This window comes from Acipenser ruthenus, chromosome 24 (genome assembly GCF_902713425.1).
Source record: "Acipenser ruthenus chromosome 24, fAciRut3.2 maternal haplotype, whole genome shotgun sequence".
NCBI classification, from domain to species: domain Eukaryota; kingdom Metazoa; phylum Chordata; class Actinopteri; order Acipenseriformes; family Acipenseridae; genus Acipenser; species Acipenser ruthenus.
In genome coordinates, this window is record NC_081212.1 from 3,709,194 (window position 1) to 3,729,944 (window position 20,751).

The window sequence follows — 20,751 nt, forward strand, 5'->3', positions numbered from 1 at the left end:
ACATTCTCTAAAGAGTAAGCTGTTAACCCAAACCCCAAAACTGAATTCCTGTATTTATTTTTGCCGTCTCGATGTCTTCTGAGCCGCCTGGCAGTCAAACCCCTGAGGCAAGCTGTCTCCTATTTCTGTACGAACCATTTCTGTGAGACTGGTTTCCAGGGTGATTGAAGTAGTGATGAAGCGATCAAGCACAAAATGAGAGGGGAGGGGGACAAACAGCATTAAAAAAACAGATCATGTTCATTTTTAACTTTTTCCATCCCAGATGAGTTTATAATATTGAAAAAGAAAGAAAAAAAACCCACTTTATTTACAGATTTTTAATTATGTTGCAAACAATAATGACATCCATATAATATGACAATCTGCTGTGTGTGAACAGTGCAGGATGAAGAAAACCAAATCCCCAGGTTTATCCGCAGGCAGGAAAGGAACAGGAATTACGCACAAGAGACCAAAGTCCTTTTCTCTTCCACCTGCCTGGCTATAGCCAGGTGCACTGCAGGGCTGAAACCTGTGAAGGGGGAATGACAACCGAAGCCTAGGGGCTACTCTGTTTCCATTGATATCCTGTGAATAAAATACTGCATCCCTATAGAGATATATTGTTAAAATCTAACTAATCCAAAGGGAAATCACTTCACAGGCAAGCAGAGAGCACGTCCCTCACTCTGTTTCTAAACCGCTTCAATTTCTTACTTTTCAGGCCAGGAGTATGTACTTCCACTCTGAGGCCCTCCCAAGTAGAATAATGAGTCTAAACCAAAATGTTTACCAATCATCACAGACATATAAGTATTCAAATAAAAAATTGGCAGTTCAAAGAGTGAGGGTCCGTGGAGACCACTGCATTACTAGCCAAATACAGTAGACCAAGGGACTAAACTGCATTTCTCAGCAGTGATCAGTTTACCCTTTTGGCTTACCATGTTTCTTCTATATAAAGGGGTTCTGTGCTGGAATGGGATAATTATACAAGTTGATAAACCGAAATTTTCTAGTACCACTGCCTCTGTGGTTTGCTTCATTTTTTCTGCTAGAAAGACCTAAAACATCTTGGACAATGCTGTTCATTCCATTCTAGTACCCCAAAAATAAATATATAGCAGGAGGTCACATTGGTGGCTCTGTGAGGGACACACCAATCTGGGCTCAAATTCAGTCAATGTCCCAGCATTGTGTTAAAGGGGCACTGCGAGACAGTCCTTCAGATGAGACCGTAAGCCAAGGTCCTGTCTACAACATGGCCATTAAAATGACCCCATGACCCTATTTACCATTAGGGTTCAGCATGAGTTACATACACACAACACGAAAAGCTGGATAATGGGTTGGTTAAGCAGTGGAATTCTTTATTATATAATTGCATTTTCATGAAAAGGCTAATTAAAATGATATCTGCGTATGCATTTTTTATTTTCACTTTTTAAATCTTCAGTCAGTGAAGACCAGAGATCTAATAAGAACAGGGATGTGCAAGTTAATCTGATTTCAGAGCCTTGCTGCTTGTTTCGCAGTTACAGATTCACAGGGGGTGAAAGGTTGGTTTGCCATTGTTTCGCTAGGTTTTGTTGGGGGTCAGGTTTTGTTTTTCTGAAAATTGCACCCCACCCCCCACCCCCGTAAAGACCAATGAATGAAAAGAAGAAAAAAAAAGTGCCAGTCGTTAAGATCGTTATAAAACCGAGTCTGAGTGGGCCTCTGGTGCTCAAGTGCAGAAAACTTCACCAAAACGTAGGGCTTTCCGCGCTCCACTCGGATACTGTGGCCAGAAACAGCCAAGTCAATGAGAGAGCACTGTGCGCAAAGTGTTTCATGAAATTTCCACAACAAAAGGAGCTACCATGACTTGCTTCTCCACCAATAGTTTGTAGACATCCTAGTGCAGTACTATATAAAAAGTACTGGATCAATCAGCTTTTATTTATTTATTTTTTTTACATTTTTTTTTAAAGAAACTCCTGTTAAAATCTGTTACTCTTAACAGATTTGTTGTACAGTATCTCCTTCAGGAACAAGTGCACTTTTTTTTATATAAATCTTTTTTTTTTCTCTCTCCAAAGGAAAGATCTTTGCACATCCCCTAACAAACAGCTGTTAAAGGGGCTTCTTGAATCCTTGTCATGCTGTATGTCTGGCTAGGCATTTCTGAACACAGCCTGGTCTGCTTGCTTTCCCGCAGTCGCACATCTTTGTCTACCAACATGAATAAAGATCACTTGTCTTCCTTCAACATAGCAACATGATTTGTGGTTTACTATACAGAACCAGCTTAAAACAGACTACATTAAACTAGGTGGAAAGAGAAGAAAATGGGTGGGTGCTGTGCAGGTTTTCTAAATAGCACCTTTCAAGTTAAATTTCAAGTGCTTTTTTTCTTTAAATTCATTTTCAAAAGCCAGTGTGTATTTAAAACGTTAGTTTAACTTGGCATGTAGTGCTAAAGGTAATTTATCACTGGCTACAGCACTGTGCTATGCCAAACTGCATGTTGGGTTAACGACGTGGACACTGCTGTCCAGGACTAAGCCAAGACCACCAAAATTACTGTCTTCAGCCAGATTAAAAACTCAGTGTTTCAGAGGCAAAAGGCAAACTAATGTACCTACTGCACCACCTAGCCACTTACATTTTGATAACTTTAAAGCTTTTTTTGTTGTAAATTACATTAAATTTTAGGATATTTAAATCCATGCTAACTTGATGAGCCAGCATGTATCCAAGCAAAGAAAAAACTCCACCCTGCCACCACCTTTGTTCAATTCTAGATGGTTAAACTCCTGACTCTGTAATTAAGACATGTGCCATGACAAGGGTTCAAAGTTTTATTCCCCGTAGTCTTACAACGGAACAGTTTGAAACACGTTCTTAGATGCAGTCATTAATATATTATCTAGTTTCACAAGAGAATGGTAAGCACACTTCAGAAGTGATGTTACATAGCTACACATTATTCCATTAACGAGCCCCACAGACAATCAAATTTCCACGGAGGGATTATAGTTTTGTTTTTCTCAAAGAGGTCACCGATCTAGGCACCAACAGACTACGACAGTGAAAAAAAATAATAATAGGAGACAGACAGAATAATCTGACACGCAAGAACGACACTGTCATTAAAAATATCAGTTTAGTGCCCTACTTTTAATTACCCAGTCAACTTCTGCCTTTCAGGTCTGATCCGACCAGCCCATGTTCTTAAACCTATGGTACTTCTAGACAACGTTATGTAAATTTACAGTATACAATTTTGGATTCACCATGCAAGAATACTTTTTTGTGTAACATTTAATAGCTCAATCTACATCCAGAATAATTTACATAAAAGGACAATAGTTATTTAAACAGAGCTCGATGGGTAATAACCATGGTATCTGAGTGCATCCAGAGCAGTAGGAAGTAGGAGGGTGGGTTGGGATGGGGTGGGGTGGGATCCTGTCGATACAAATCAGCGGCACTCCCACACTTTTACTGTTTGATCTACGCTTCCAGTCACAACGTAAGGAGCCGTCTTGTGGAAATCTGAGAGGGAGAAGAACGGGGTAGGATGATTAGTGCCTGGATATGGGAATCCTTTCACCGAACTGACAGGATGATGCATGAGCTTTCTTTGAGGTAGCCCGGGTGGTGTCCTCATGCACAAAGAAAAATCATCATTTTGAACTCTACTGGATCCAAGGGTCAATTAACAATTGTGTCATATCAGTAAAACTTTATTGACAACTATCTTACCATAGTAAAAAAAAAAAAAATTAGTAATTCAAAGCCCTCAGGAGGCAAGCCTTTTTTTTCTTTGCAAGATCAACCTAGAAAACCAAAGTGTAGCTTTAAACCATGAAGATACCCCTACAGCAGCATCAAAGACTTTCACACTTCTATAGCTTCTATCTGGAGGATCTTACTCCGTGTCTGATCTTGCTGACGTGTGTTAAGTTGGACCGCTATACAACAAAATCAATCAATACTTGAACAAAGGAATTCTCTTCTTACAGATCAGGAAAAAAAAAAGTTTGGGGCAATGCTTGTGCTGGGATCTCGGGAGTTCTGAAGCTCGTAAAGTCTTTACAGCTCTCGATTCTCTGAACCCAAAACTGCACAAAAGAGCTGTACTTTCCAAATCCCCAAAGGAGGAATTTTGTAAAGAATTTCACTGGTGCAGTAGCGTACTAAAGTAGAAAGCATGGTGGTTTTGTCTAAGCCCAATTCGCTTTAGTGCCTCAGAATGAATAGTTTCTGGTTGTTGAGCTGAAACCCCCTGCCAAGTTTTGAATTTAACAATAACAGCCTAGGAAATGTTCTGCTCAGTAACAAGCAGAACAGTGGCCTTAGGATGATGTCACAGAAAGCCTAAATAAGAGATGCAACCATACAAGTTTATCCAGGGCATTCTGCAGACCCAGGGACATGAACTGACAGAACAGCAAAGACACTGCTAGTGATCTGAATGGGGGAAAAAGAAGAATTGGCTGCCAATATTGTATGGAATATACATAGCTAGTCCTGGATTTTGAATCTCGCTGCAAAAACTTTAACATTAGGGAAAATAACATAGAATGGAATTGGAGCAATCTTAGTTTTTTGCCAATTTAGGAAAATCAGCCAGATCTATTAACTAATAGACCACAAACTGCTTTAGGCCTATGTCTAGACTGAAATCCCAAAGCTGGAAGATACTATGGCTTGAGAAGGTCAAATAAATTTTTAAAAAAAGGAGCCTAAAGCAGTACAAACCCAGAGAGGTAACAAAATGTTCGTGGGCATTGAGAGTCTTCATGCACCGCTTGTTCTTGTAATCCCAGATCCGCAAGGTCTTGTCATCAGCGCAGCTCACAATGAACTTCCCACCAGGATGCACCATGATGCCACGCACCCAGTTATCATGGCCAACCTGCGAACAAGCGAGCAAGAGAGGGAGACCACATTCAAGTCATTTGCAATTTGAACCCATTTACTTATTTCCAAGCTTACCAGTTCCTAAAGACTCACCAGTGTCATAAGGCACATGCCAATGCTGACATCCCACAGCTTGATAGTCTTGTCTCTGGATCCTGACAGCAGGAACGGTCCAGGCTTGCCACTCTTCTTAGTCTGCACAAGAAAACAGAAAGCATAGGAAAACTGTAACACTTCAAAATCACAGAATTACCACAATCAAAGCAATTGTTACAACACATGCTACAGGGAGGTATAACCCTAATTAAAATCAATCTATATGTTACAAAACAGCTGCATTAGCATTACAGCCCTAACACTAATTATATAGTCAAAAGACAGCATTACACACAGCAGGCGTTCTGGGATATTCTGCTTATTTAAACATCTTCCTGATCTTTTGTTTTCAGGACAAATGGATGCAGACTAGCTGATCTGGATCTTAACAGTACGAAGGACCTTTGAAAGACGACACATTCAGAACCTAATTTGTGATGACATATAAAACAGTGGTCTTGCTTTTGATTTAACAATTGGCAGAATATCAAGTCTAGATTGCCTACAGTATTCACGGTGGATGTAACTGGGATATAGCACAAAATGGGCGTGTGAACCTTCCTGAACAGTACAGCCTGCAGGTTAAATCTTCATTAGGGTATGCAGAGCACTACAGTGAATACATTTTCAAAATTCAGTTTTAACAGGTAAAAAAGTATCAGCAAAAATGTGTCTCAAAACAAAATGATTTTATATATCCCAAATACTACTTAAAAAGCTATTTCTTAGCACCATAACAAAATAAATTATCCATCCACCCTCTCCAAGCCACTCCTTTAGTGTGGAATGTCCCTACAGTATTCTTTTGTTTGTCTAAAAAGTAGTACCATCATGTACCCAGCAGAGGGCACCTGCGAGTTCCAACTTTGCACCATTTTAGAAAGGTAGCAGAATCTGCAAGGTAAAATAAAACTGATGCAAGCTTAATCACTGGGGGTGCTTCTTCACTTAAAGACTTGTACATACTAGCCCGAAAACAACAAGATTTCCTTTGCCATCGAGGAAGGAACCCCGACACTTCCCTCTATTACAATGCAAAGTTATGCAAAGAGCAACACTGGGATGTGTTCATGTTTGCTGTGTAGTAATGACAGGCTCACCTCTGATCCTGTAGCTTCAAGGATGGTGGGATAGGAGCTCTCGGGGGCCCAGGAGATGCACTCGACCACATGCTCATGTTCTCTCAGCTCGGCTTTGCACTCTTTTGTCGCCACCACCCACACTCGCACTGTCTGGTCGTTGGAGCTGCTGGCGATCAGTGTGCCGTCCTGGTTGGGTCGCACCATTCGCACCCACTCTCTATGGCCTGTGAATGTCTTCACACAGTACCTGTGTGAGGTAAGCAAGGGAGTATCATCAAAAACTACAGAGGCATGCCACAGCACCTTCCATGTACGAGCATCACAGCATGTTTCAAGAGCTACTACTGAATAGGAAGGGCAGCCTGAATTCTGAGGCACTCTTATGTTAGGTAAGGTGTTCAGATAAGGAGGCACAAGTGAAAAGTCCTAAGCAGAGACATTCACTATAAAATCGACTGAAAAGAACTACTGCCTATTTAGACAGAGATGTAGGCTATATTAGAAAATGAACCTCTTCCATAGTTTAAACCCAGTTTAAATTGATCAAATAAAGCTCGTTTATCCGTTTGTGAAAAATAAGCCCTTTTAGGGAGAAAAAAAAAGAAATTAATACTGGAAAAGGGAGGGTTCCTGCAGACTACATGTCTGGTGTTAATCCAAACATGGAGAGTCAAGCATGTGTGAAAAGACGCTTGCACTGCAGAGGAAATGTAGATCATTGTCATTTATTTGTTTTATAAAATGCTAGACACCATAGTGTTTAAAAGGTGACTATTTCCAAAAATACACCTCAAAATGGATGTCAGACTCCTCTAGACCCAGCTATCAATCTGCATCCTAGTAGTACTGTACTTACCATTCAAAACTGGACCGTGATTGTTCTGTTTCGCTACTTACTACATCAAACAGTGTATTTTATACAAATTCCAGTATCACTACTCACCCAGTCGCCACTTCCCACATTTTAATGGTTTTATCCCTAGAGGCAGACACTATATGATCTCCATTAGGCATTATAGCTACAGATGAAACATTGTGGTCATGTCCTAAAGGGAAGAGACAGTTCAGAGAAAGTGTTACTAAACTTGCTTTGCCAACTGCATGTCATTGTAAAAATTGCTGTAAAAATAACCAACTCGTGGTTGACTTGAAATTGCCATTAACAAATCAAATTATGTAATGCACGTGAAATAGAACAAAGAGGTTTTAAACAAATTAGCTTATAATAGCAGTCTCTTTGTTACATAGAAAAAAGCCAACTACACAGCATACAGCCTTTAAGCAGCTAAATAGATGATACAACTGTAAGCAGCCTATAAAAAGCAGGCTTAAATATGAACGGAACCAAACAGCAAATGCTATCTGGTGCTACACAAATCTCATAATCCGCTGCCAAATGAGCCAACCCATAGGGAGTACAGTTATCAGTCTTCATAGAGGAAATGTATCATGGTGAACACTGGTGTTCTGCAGCATGACAAGAGAAAACGGGCACAGCTGAGCAATCTGCTACTTCAAATGGATCCCCAAGCTATTTATTTCCACACTCTGTACATATTCTCTGTTGTATGACTACACTGTGGATGTTGTCAAATATCAAGTTATTTGAAGGGTATAAAGCTGATATTAAATTTAAAAAAAAATCTATTCAGTTATAGAATTGTTTTGCTTTTAGTTTATTTCTAAGGACACACTGTCTTTTGAAGTGAGATGCATAAACATTTATAAAATCATTAAGGTGGTGGAAGCAGGGGAGACGACAGACTTTTGCTGAAGGGTACCAAGTCTGTATTCACTAAAAGCCTAGCTGGCACCTCACACAAATACTTTCTGATCCTACAGCCTCAAGGCACCAATATATTTACATAGCAATAATTCTTCCGGGGGTCATGAACTCCAGCTGTTCCAATATGTGGCACATTCTCAGAAAATCTGACTCTCGATTAGCCAGAATGCATAGGGGGTCCACAGGTTTAAGTCTGAAATATGAGACCAGACTGCTTTGCAAGAATGTGGAACGGGGCTGTGTAGGAATTTACTAAAGTGTCTAGCCAGAAGTAGTTTTAATAAGTAGTCTAAATAGATTGCTCTAAAACAAGGTGGAATGGGCATAGGATCTTGAAAATATCCAAAATTACTATTATTTATTTCTTAACAGACGCCCTTATCCAGGGCGACTTACAATTGTTACAAGATCTCACGTTATTTTTACATACAATTACATTATTTTTTACATACAATCACCCATTTATACAGTTGGATTTTTACTGGAGCAATCTAGGTAAAGTACCTTGCTCAAGGGTACAGCAGCAGTGTCCCCCACCTGGGATTGAACCCACGACCCTCCGGTCAAGAGTCCAGAGCCCTAACCACTACTCCACACTGCTGCCCTTATCATAATTAGTCAACCTATACACTTGCAAATATCCCCCTGCAATTCTCCACCCCTTTCTCACCATGCATGGTTCTGATGCATTCGAATCCTTGGAAATCCCATAGTTTAATGGTCATATCAGCAGAACAGGATGCCAGCAGCTTGCCGGTCTGGTCGAAGGAGATGTCCTGTACCGAGTCTGTGTGCCCCTTCAGTGTGCGCTCGAAGTCTCCAGTCTCATAATCCCACACCTGCCAGTTGAGAGAGAAGCAGATACACTGAGAGAGAGCCCTGCACTGCCCACTTCCCTTCCATTTGCACTCAGCAGGCCAGTCTGCCGCCTCTATGAATAATTAATCAGTCAAACACAGGCACAGCTTGCAAAGGCAAGCTTGGACTGGAAATCTCTTCTAGCTGTGGCAGCTCAAACCCAAAAACATAAAAAAAAAGCACCTTTATTTTGTGTGCTCCATTAACCCAGTGAAGTAGAAAACCTATTTAACGCTGATGTTCTGTTTAAATTAAAAAAAAATTCTAATAGAGGAAAATATCAAAAACGCCATCTGTTATGAAGACAGAAAAGCATTGCTTAACACGTCAAGATGTTGGCCTTTCACTGTTCTATTTTGAAGGCTGATCAATATGGTCAGTTTATATGCAGACCATGTGACCAAAAGGTTAGCCTTCACTGGATCAGGCCCATACTTCCAGCAGTGAGCAGCTTTGCCTTATCACACCAGGAGTGCAGACAGGGGGGGTAGTCAAGTGAGCACAGCAACAGACAGACATCAGATAGTCCATTTTATTTTCTAAAAGAGCCTTCGAGTGATACGGTGGGCAGACAATATAGACAGAAACCAAGATCGAAAGATTGAGGGTTACAAAATAAAACAGAACACTGCATATAATGTTCCCCACCCAGCCAATCTGCATCGAATGCTGCCTTCATGCAATATTCATGGAGGAAAAGTGTTGGAATCATGGGTAGGCTTATTTATTTAGCAGTAGGAAGAAAATACTCTGTCAATGCATGATTTTTGCTTTTAGTTGGCTTTAAGGGGTTAAGATAAAACATAATAAAAAAATTAAATTAAATAAATAAATAAATACACATTTATGCCAGCTTGGCCTGCATTAGAAGCTCTGTGGTGGTCTGCACTCATGCAGAAGATAAAATGAGTCGCTAAGCAAATTCTTGGGAAGGTGGAGGGCCCTTGTGGGACTAGTGCCAAGTGGAAGGGTACATGCTTTTCCGACTCCATGAATAAATCTGTCACACAAACATTGTCAGAATTGGGACACTGCAGTAGGGGAAAAAAAATCATTAAAAACTATGTGCTGGCTCTGCCAGCCAAAACTCGGCTCCAAAAAACAAGGCCTTATTCACAGCAAAACCTGCCACATCGGAGGCAGATACAGTGATGATGCTGATCTGGAGTCAGAGACTGCAGCTAATAAGTTTAGGCAAACCTCTTGGGGCTCCACCCTCTACACAAAACCTTGCGCAGTAAGCAGTACTGAAACCCCAGCTGTGGTTACTGATCCAGTGGCTCACTGTGGGAGCTCAGTGACACAGCATAATGGGAGGCCAAGAGTGGAGAGAACAAACAAATAAAAAATAAAAAGAGACAGCCAACTGAAAAATGAATCCAAGTATTTCAGTGAGGCTTATGGCAGGTGCCTCTGGAAATTGGTCCATAAAATGCCAGGGTGATTGACAGGGCAAACATGCTCATTTCAAAATCTCTACACAATTAAAAGAGGGAATGACTGTTCTTCAAGCTTTTGACCAGTCGTCTTGCCTTTTTATGCTGCACTGAGCCATGTGCTGGTATATGTACAAACTAGTAAGAATCCTACCCCTAAAGTCCCTGCAAAAGACCTGGACACTACAGCACTCCCACATATACCACACTGCCTAGCAGTGCCAATTGCTGTAATAGATGGCAACTGCTGAAGGATCTCTTGATACAATGAAATGACAGGACAAGTGTGACGGGCTAATGCATTGCGACACCCTGGCAAACACAAGGCTAGGTCTCAAATTCTACACTGAATCAGATCAGACACCTACCTTTATTGTAGCATCCTCGGAGGCAGAGACCATAACACTGAAAACAGGGTGGAAAATGACCCGGGTGACAGGACTCCTGTGGCCGCTCAGGGCGTATCTCTCTGGGGGACGGGGGATCCATTCTTTGGGGTCACGCTTCTGACCCAGAGGTCCTCCTAAAGTAATCTCCTCTTTTGCTTCATTTAGCTTTGATTCTAATTCCATCACCTGAAAACACAAAGATATGCATCAGAACAATCAACATCCAACAAACAAACAAACAAACAAACAACTACTGAAATAAGGTAGCACTACGCTAATGATAAATGAATTAAAAGTCACCAACCTTCTTTTGTAATCTGATAACTGAAGTCCATTTCTTTTCCAAAAGGCCAGCATACTTCTTGTCTAATTCTTCATTCTAGCAACAAAAGAAAAAAATAGATGTTCGCAACATAAACCCACTGCCGCTAACTGTGACCTATATCAATTGTAGAGAAGGGCCCTTGAGCAATAAAGAAGCATCATACATATGTCCATGAGACTCTAGAGATTTTGTTATTACTCCCCTCACACAGGGTAATCTTTTACAGTAAGATTACATTTTCTGAAACATTATACTGAAGAACATTGTCTTCTGAGTGTCTGGCAGTCGTAAAGGAAACTGGTGCTGCCACAAGCCAAATTCACTGGTCTTTACCCATCATTGTTTGTTCATTTATATATTAGTGCTCATGCAAGATAAGTCACCAATGATTGCAGTGGAAAACAAATACTTTACAGTAACAGTGTGGTTTACCATTAACAAGATGTCAGCCATAATATCAAAAAAGAAATAAACACACACAAAAAATAAATAAAAATAAATAGAACAAAACCCTTTAGCTTTTAATCATTAAACTGTCTGCTGCTTGAAGGACAGTAATGACCTCTACTCTGGGGCGATGGCCAATTTCATTCAAAACGCTTCTCCATCCCAGCAAGGAGACAAAAGATGTGCAAGAATGCTCAATTAACCAACACCATCTTCCCAATGCCAACTATGAAGCATTTCTGCAAATAACCATTACAATATTAGTAATGAAATTGTAATTAAGTAAAACAAAATCAAAAAGGTAATGCAGTCTCCTCATAGACTAGAACATAGAATATAAAAAAATAAATAAATAAATAAAAAGAAAAAAAAAAGAAAAAAAAGAAAAGAAAAGCCAGCTTATCCTCTGTGCCAGCCCAGCCGTGCAGGTCTGTGAAGCCGAGAGGAAGGGCATATGGAAAAGCAATCCGACTGGCACTGTGGTGCTGCACATCCCAGTGCCAGAACATTCTGAGGTATGCCTACCAGGCACCTACAGCTGTGTGCAACACCTGCCTTCACCTACTTAATGGGGTAATTAGCTTGGTAACAAAACGCTACTCTCTTCTTGAACTGCACAACACTAAATTTGTCTTTTTATCCTGTGCATCAACACCTCTATTTTAGAGAAAGACCGAGGTGAGATACATGGGAGAGTAATAGCAGATCAGTTCAACATATAGTGCATTAGACTACTGCACCACCTAGCAGTGCATATCAAATCAGATGAGCGGTTCCCAGGATATAGCTTTTAACAGCACATCCTCCCCTCCAATGTGTAACCAGTATGACGTTTTGGCAACTTTTTTTTGTCCCCTGAATGCACACAAGTAGGTACTGTGTAGAGCACAACTTGCAAAGCAGCAATTGCTTGGACAGAACCCAGGACTTCATGCATCTGTGAGAGACTAATTAACAGAATCTGTAGCTTCTGGAAAAAAAATTGACATCTGCAGCATACAGTTACTTTATTGATTAGAGTTCAACATGGGAGGCCAACACTACATAATGGACTGTATTGGGATACAGGACCATTCCCAGGTTTTGGTCCGATTTGCCATCTGCTATAAACTACGCTCTGCTGTTAGCTATAGAGCACAGCAAAATAAGCATATCACATATTGATACATGCAGAGCCCTAATCAGTTTAGCCCGACTGCCCATCGAGAGAAAGCAGAGAGGTGCCGGAGTACTGGTAGTGAACAAGCTTTATACACGGACGGTATGACTTCTTAAATCCAACAGGAAGCAGAACAAAACCTGTAATACATGAATGCCACATACAGAAGACAGAAAGTACAACCCAGTTTTACAAATTGTGATTCACAATGTAACAAGCATAGCGCGAAACACAGAAATCCAGATTTACATGCAGCTATTTTGTTGAAAACACTTTTACAAAAAGCTGTAATTCACAGCCGAAAGGATATACAACACTAAAAAATAAACACATAAATAAATAACATTGATCTCCTAGATTACTGCACAAGCTTGGCACTTATCTCCTAGAGGGCAGCTTCACTTCTCAATTATTGATTGCATTTTCCACTATGATAGGGAATTGAATGGTTTCCAAACCTCTCTGGCCAAAGACAAGGTTAAGAATATATGTGCAGTGTTTACTAGGGGTGTGGAGTAACAAGTCATGTGCAAATAAAGCAATGTAGTTCGCTTACATGTATATTCCAGTGCAACAAAAACTCACCACATCTAACTCTGCCTCCTTCTTGAAAACTGAATATGCTTCTTCATATCCGTTTGAGCGGAGATAATCTGCTATTGCTCGATTTCTGAAACAAAAGAAAAACCAATTTAATGAAATGTTCAAATAAATGGGCCAAATGAGACAATGGATCTATATAAAAAAAAGTATTCAGACAATATAAAAGTTGAACCATTGCTGGAGATGGATGCAGATAATTGAGACAATAATGTCAAGTATTCCAAGGTATCAAATGTAGAGTGGATGCAAGATAAATAGCAAAAGTAAGGACAAGGCTGTCTAAGCAGTATCTGGGTTAAAATACCAACCGATTCAATGATAACCTTGTGCCTCAGTCCCACAACAGCTGCCAAAAGCATTCAGGCAAGAAACATTAAAAACATGAAGGACCCCATATCTACAAACCAGACATACAGAAATCTATTACAAACAAATACATCTAGAAATAGAAACAGAACCTCATACTATGAGGGTAATAAAAGATAAAATAGGAAAAAGTCACACCTGTGAAGCTCTTTGTTTACAGAAACCTATAAGTCTATGTGACCTTTGTGCAAAGTGTACAGTCAGCTCTCAATAACATGGATGTAGTAAGCCACAAACAAGACCCTAACAATTTGCCAAAGGACCAGTTCTGTGTACAACATGTAGGATCCAGATCATAACACTGTTTCAGGCCCCCTTTAAAAATGAAAATCAGCCGGTCCTGAAATAAATGACAAATTAGTGTCAAATTCAACACTGTTTATTGTCACTACTACTGAACGTCTGCATTTCCAACAGCAATATGGAGTCTTTGTTTAATTCTGGTGCCAGTCAGGTGATGAAAGCTATCCTGTCAGCTGCATGACCTTCCAATCCATTGTTTTCTGGTAGAACTCCCTTGACAGCTTGGTGCTGCTAATGGATAAAACCACCTTGTCATTACTTTCAATGACATTCCTATTTATGATAAGTGATTCAGGACCATCCCCCTCCCCCCCCCCCACACACACAATTTTAGCAGACAATTTTGTATTGTAAGCACACTGGCATACTTTATTGGATTAACTATATTAATATTTGTTACAAGTGTTACTGCAATAATAAAACTATCTGCTATCTGCCACTCCACGTGCCAGATTGCCTGCTCTGTAAATAGTTTTAAAGCACTTTTACATCTGCAATAAGTAACAAGGCAAACTGGAAGTAATACGGAAAATTGATTAACACAACGTTAAATCGGTTTTCTATTAGTTAATCAATTTCCTCTTAGGAAAATAGCCTAAAAAAGTACCAATAGCTTTGAACCAACAGCTAACCCCCTATCAGCACCCTTCTTGTCCACCGACAATGGAACTAAACTGGCCAGATTAAAGCTGAAGGTTAGCTGGAGGTTACCTGTCATGTGACTGACTGCCGGTATCATGCACACTAAGCTTTGGGGGGCATGCTGTCTCGAACCAGACAGCAGACTGCAAGTGGAATCTTCTATTGATTTTTATCCAGGGATAAAATCAGTCTTTGTGTACCTATATCAAAAGCACAGTGGTGCTATAAACCAGAAGAGATACAAAAATCATGTAGGATAGAATCTCAGACTTCACCGACATTCTCCACCCTGAATGAGAAAATAACGCACATTGCTGCCAAGTTTAATACAGCCATTTTGCCTTATTTATTTTTTAATAAAAGACATTTTGCTAATACTGTGCTGACCGGTAGGGATCATGAACCTGAAACTTCCTGCCTATTTACTTCATACTGAATTCTACACATTTAATACACCCACTATCATTCCACAGAAATTGAGTTTGTTAAAGTAATTTACACAAAGGTGCACTTCAAGAGTGTGGTGGTTTCCATGGAAACCTGCCTACACCAAGCAAAGCAGCAACATGTGTGGGCAGATGCGCTAAGGAGCAAGGTCGCTGAGAAGATGTAGGAATAACTAGGCTTGTAGCATTTTATAAAATCCAGCCTTTTAGTATACTATGTTAGGCCTCCATTCCTACCTTCCACCTCTAGGGGTCAGCTCACCTACAAGAAGCACAATTCTAATTTCAGCTGCAAGGGCTAACTGGTGACCAGCCAAACCAAATCCAATAGACATGGTTTGGGAATCAAGGACACCAACCCCTGCCCTCCTTATCTGTTACATTATGCCTGTTCCACCTACTCTGAAAAATGACAGCATTGCTTGTTACTTCCTGTAACGAGAGTCCACAGCATTGTGAGGAAACATTCTGTAGCGTTTACCACACTGCTGAGAGCACAGTGCAGGCACTGCGCTGCGAACAATAAATCACAGTCTGGGCTTCGTCATCAGCATGGCGAGGGCTGAAGGAAGGGAGCATTACCTCATCTCTCCAAGGAGTACGCTGCTCACAACAGCCCCGCCTGTCAGCTGTCTGCTTCAGCTCCGTCCAGAAACACATCCAATTCACAAATGCAGATTGCAACAGAGCTTGAACACCTGGTCAATATAGCGAGGCCAGAAAAGACTGGCATTTTAGAAGACTACTGTAGTATAGTGCTTTAACATAGTGTGTACTGTAATACTGGAGCAAAGCAAAACAGACCAGCAAACACCACATTTAAGAAGGTATTTCTGCTGAACATTGAAACTCAGTAAATTCCATCAGTGTTGTTTTAAATTTATGAATCCATGGCTTTTAATCCTCTTTTAAAAGCAACAGTTTACTGTTCCAAAATCCCCATTTAATGAGTTCCATGCCAAATCATAATGCATTTTCATCTTGTTCCAACTCCAAGGCGTTTCATTCATTAAAAAATTAAAGGCGCTGCAATATTAAAAAGATGAGGCAGCTTCAACATGTTGGGCTGTGATTCACAGGTAATTAGCAAACAAGTGTCAACACCAACTATGCTACCCAGCTCCTGGTCCAGGCCCTGGTACTCTCCCGCCTAGACTACTGCAACTCTCTCCTGGCTGGCCTCCCTGCGTCCGCCACCCGTCCGCTCCAGCTCATCCAGAACTCTGCTGCCCGCCTGGTGTTCTCTCTGCCTCGCTTCGCCCACGCTACTCCACTACTCCGCTCGCTCCACTGGCTCCCGATCACCGCTCGAATCCAGTTCAAGACTCTTGTACTAGCCTACAGATGCCTTGACCAGACTGCACCCAGCTACCTCCAGACCCTCATCTCTCCCTACACCCCCACTCGACCTCTCCGCTCCGCCTGCACTAGAAGACTAGCTCTACCTCCGCTACGCTCCCCTGCCTCCAGAGCCCGCTCCTTCTCCACCCTTGCTCCGCAGTGGTGGAATGACCTTCCTACAGATGTCAGGACTGCCCAGTCCCTGACCACATTCCGGCGCCTCCTTAAGACTCACCTCTTCAAACAGCACCTGTAGAACTCCTCTGTTTGTATCCTGGGACACTATCACCCTTCATGTAAATGTGCTTTATTTTGCTCTTATCTGCCCCCTACTTTACTGCATTTAATCCTGTACTTCAGAATAGTGTAATCTGCCAAGTGTTTAACCTGTAGTATTTTGTATTTAATCACATCCTGATGTAACTATCACTATTTAATCATATCCTGATGTAACTATCACTATTATCTGCTGTATTATTGAATTGTGGTTTGTCACACTTGTACTTTGCTTGAACAAAAGTTATTTTATTTCTTGCTCTTATTGTATTACTTGTATTGTAACACTTGAAATGTATTTGCTTACGATTGTAAGTCGCCCTGGATAAGGGCGTCTGCTAAGAAATAAATAATAATAATAATAATAATAATAATAATAATAATAATAATAATAATAATAATCTGAAAACAGACAGATAACGTAACAGAACATTGGAAAGAGCAAAATGAACATGAAAGCAATCATTATTAGAAATGGACTGGAGCCAATCTAGGCTATTTACAGGATCAACTCAGAATAAATTTTAAAAGGAAGACCAGAGCAGTCTGCATTTGAGTGGAGTTGGTCTTACTAGACCTGTATATACAGTACTTGAGTACTTATTGATGGATACACACACCGATAGCATTCAGCTTTGCAGAAATAGGTAGATGAATGTTTCATTATTTAACACCTTGGGCTTGCATGTTAACACAAGACCAAATCATTAATCCCCCCCTGTGCATCTTAGCATGTTTGAATTGTAAACGCAGATCAGAAACCTCCATGTGCAGTGCTGTTCGGCACACTGGAATGTTATGTAAAGCTACATGCATTACAGTAAAAAGCTAAAACAGATTGGCTTGCAAATGATGCAGCCCACTGAAACGAGCAGACTGTTGTAGCTAGAGCACATCAATGATTTCTCAAGCAAAGGGGAGATCAATATAGACACGTGAAACAAAAGGAGTTCTGGCTTGAAACTCATTTTATAACTTCGAGAAAGATCCAGCGAGTTAAACAAATGCAGAACAAGCTTTCAGGGTTACCGCTCGTTGCTGCGGACTCCTTCCCCAAGCCAGACACAGACAGAAAAAGCAAATGAGATAAGAGGGGGTGGTACACTTCGTGGTGTTGCTATTTTGTGCTGCCTTCTTCATAAAACACCATCCTCTCAAATTCCGTTAGATCTGGGACTCCATATTTTCTCTTGAAAAATAAATGTCTGCGATTGTAAATAGTTAAGCCAGGGAATTTATTATAGGAACATACTGAAGAGTCTATACCTGCTGCTGCCCTCCAGACCCCCCTCTGACTGAAATGCTTCATGTCTGTGGGTTCAGCACACTACTGAATATTATATTAAAAATAGATTTCAAGTTTGCCGTTATCAATTCTAAACATACCAATCACAGCAGCCCATCCTTGAGCTGAAAAATCTCACTGAACTGCATGCAGTTTTGTTCGCCCATGAGGTTCAAAATGAAAACCAATTTATCATTCTACCTGTGTCAGTTACACAATCAGCTGTCAAAGTTTGAAGAAATTACTAAAAACAGTAGGAGTTTCCTCACCCACTACTGTGCCCAATATAGTAGGAGCCTTCTGATCTTTTTTTAGAAACACTCTGAAGCAGTAGCTTTATCAATTTAATCATGGTCCCCATTGGCCAGCTCATTTCTAAAAGTGAATACTAGAAGTATCATGCAAGAGTCACTGAAATTATTTATTGGTTGTATTAAAAATCTAAATGTATTAGTAAATATAAAATTCAGGTGATTTTCTGTGATGGGGGGGGGGGGGGGGGGCGGCGGGGTGTCTCTGCTGCCCACCCCGCCTTGCTGGCAGGCTGAAATCTCCCCTTCTTTATGTATATATGGATTATGTATCAAACAAAAGCCTGCTTTCATTTCAGATATCACTGCGTCAAGCTGGTAGAACACAGAAGAGCCCAAACTTGACAATGAAAGACACTTAAAATGGCAAATCCCACACTGTCCATGTGTACAAAGCCAGTTTTAATCCTTCACAAGGATATCAGAACGGGTCTCAGCCTATGCAATTTAACAGGTAAACAGGAGGTAACATTTGCCCAGGACTGTTACGAGGATGAAGAGGAATTTTGTGAAAAAATTGCACATTCTACACAGAACACACTTTGGATGCCATCAATTGGTAGCTCAGTTATCTTTTGTTGCAACTGGTCACCTTTTGAATGGAGTCATATTACAGTTATTAGTGGATACAGATACAGAAAATTAACCCATTCAACTGTAGCCTTATAATGAATGGGCAGCTAGCAGGTTTCACATACAATAGGATATAAAGCCCCAAAACAAATATTTGCACTCTGTAAAAAAACAGTTAGTGTAATACATACATTTGTAGTTCCCAGTATTGAAAAGTGTATTAAGCACTATTCTCCTTGTTTGTGAACTGCACAAGTCACAGCAGCTTTTGTAAAGATGAGGATCAATAAAATAAAAAAAGGAAAGGATCATTAAAAGGCAATAGCTTTGACACAGAAAAGGGTGTAATCCATTACTATCCTAGCACATGTCCCTATCCATGCAAGCATGTTTGCATAGCATAAGACATTTGTGTACCAGCTGTCAACATATGGGGACACTAAACAGCAGTGACCTTAAGAAGCTTTTCTGCACATTGTGGCTGTCCTAGAGCCTCAAACAGACGAGACAGGGTTAGAGAAAAGATGTCAAGATAATCCACAATATGCAAACCAGGTACCCTGTGTTGAATGGTGAAGTGTGACTGGAAAACAAAATTGTGTAGCTCTTTCCTAAATAATGCAGAACAAATTGAGACTGGTAGTGTCAGGCTTGCATGTCTTCAGATCCGTTTCACCTCCCAATTGGAAGAGGGACAAAGCAATTCTCATCTGTGTTAATCTTCGATCAGAGCCCAGGCAGGGGGGGAACAAATCTATTGAAATACTACTAGTCAGCATCCACTCTTGGCTTATATAAGCAATAGAGAGGTATTATCATAATAAAATAAATCTGAACTAATTTTACTAGAACAGAGATAAACAAATGAGTTGAATATATGTTACAAATAACCCATCTCTGCAGCCCTGCTTTACTATAGAACCAAAGAAAAAGTGATTTTAGGCAAATCTGGCATATGAAAAGATAACCAGTGACACCTTAAAAACACACACACACACACACACACACACAGAGCTGCTGGCTTTAGGCATTAAGCAGGACAGTTGAGGCAAAGCATTACTTCACTCAGGAAGACTGCGGCAGCTACACTGCAAAGACACACAGTTTGAAATTCAGCTGTTCACTTATTGACACTCTTTTCTCCCTACTCCTTATTCACATCTTTCACAGGTCTCCATCAAACTGATGTTCTGTGATCGAACGCGGATGTTTAAACACACCATCAACACCAAATATTCTAAAGGGGCAAGGTGACTGGGAAGCATTACCGTCAGTTACACACGCATATAGAAGATAATGCGTAACGAAAGTCTCACCTCTCTGAGATGACAGAAGGCGGCAATTGCTATTGATACCGAATCCAACGTCGAAGAACTCATGCCCCACATCACCTCATGCAGACGACAAACTGTCAATGAAATCTATATGTCTCGCAGGCAAGCTGCTGTTTGCCTGCCCGACACTCAATACTTGATGCAGTGCTTACCTGGATATAATGGGTCATCCGGTCAGCCGAATGTACTCAGGAAAATTACATTACCAATTCTGTTATACTGACAGAATGAAAGGATTCCGATTTAGAATAATGCACTCTTTCAGGCACCACTAAAGCTGATCAGACATGTGGCGAAACTCAAATAACTGTCGTCAGCATCTCTCAAATATGCACAACTACAACAACTGTGCATAGATCAGACTAGGAGCCGTTCCTATTACACATTACAACAAACTTTTCTTTATAAAAATCAATGAATTTGCTATTTGGCCAAAATGCCGTTAAGGGACACCTTATTCAAAATGGCTAACCTACTGATGTTTGGTCAGAAAGTAGTATTTTAGACAGTTAATAATGGCAAGAATGCAGTTACTTAACAGTAACATAAATTAGTCCTGAAGTACAAATAACCAATAGATATTCACGTACCAAAACAAAAAAAATTGAACATTGAGACCTTAACAAGGTCCTCAAGTTTCCCTCAATTCACATCAATGGCATTTCACTTGTAAAAGGCAAAGTGATAACAATTTATAAAATGAGGCTTGACGTGCATGAGATGTTCCAACTCCAAGACACATAAAATCTCCAGAACCACTATGTAGAAATCTCTAGAGAAAGTATGTTTTTGATCACAAG

The 20,751-nt window shown here is 40.5% G+C and overlaps 1 protein-coding gene across 1 annotated transcript in view; it reads right to left on the minus strand.

Annotated features, from left to right (window-relative positions):
• Positions 1–305: 305 nt before the first annotated feature.
• Positions 306–20,751, minus strand: part of LOC117429561 (lissencephaly-1 homolog A) — a 32,681-nt gene continuing 12,235 nt past the window's right edge. The window contains exons 3-11 of the mRNA XM_058998066.1: positions 13,057–13,141; positions 10,845–10,919; positions 10,520–10,726; positions 8,528–8,696; positions 7,015–7,117; positions 6,090–6,318; positions 4,987–5,088; positions 4,732–4,888; positions 306–3,522 (exon numbers count right to left, since the gene is read on the minus strand). Coding sequence (XP_058854049.1) covers positions 3,449–3,522; positions 4,732–4,888; positions 4,987–5,088; positions 6,090–6,318; positions 7,015–7,117; positions 8,528–8,696; positions 10,520–10,726; positions 10,845–10,919; positions 13,057–13,141 — 1,201 coding nt within the window. The 3' untranslated portion in view covers positions 306–3,448. The remainder of the gene's footprint in view (positions 3,523–4,731; positions 4,889–4,986; positions 5,089–6,089; positions 6,319–7,014; positions 7,118–8,527; positions 8,697–10,519; positions 10,727–10,844; positions 10,920–13,056; positions 13,142–20,751) is intronic.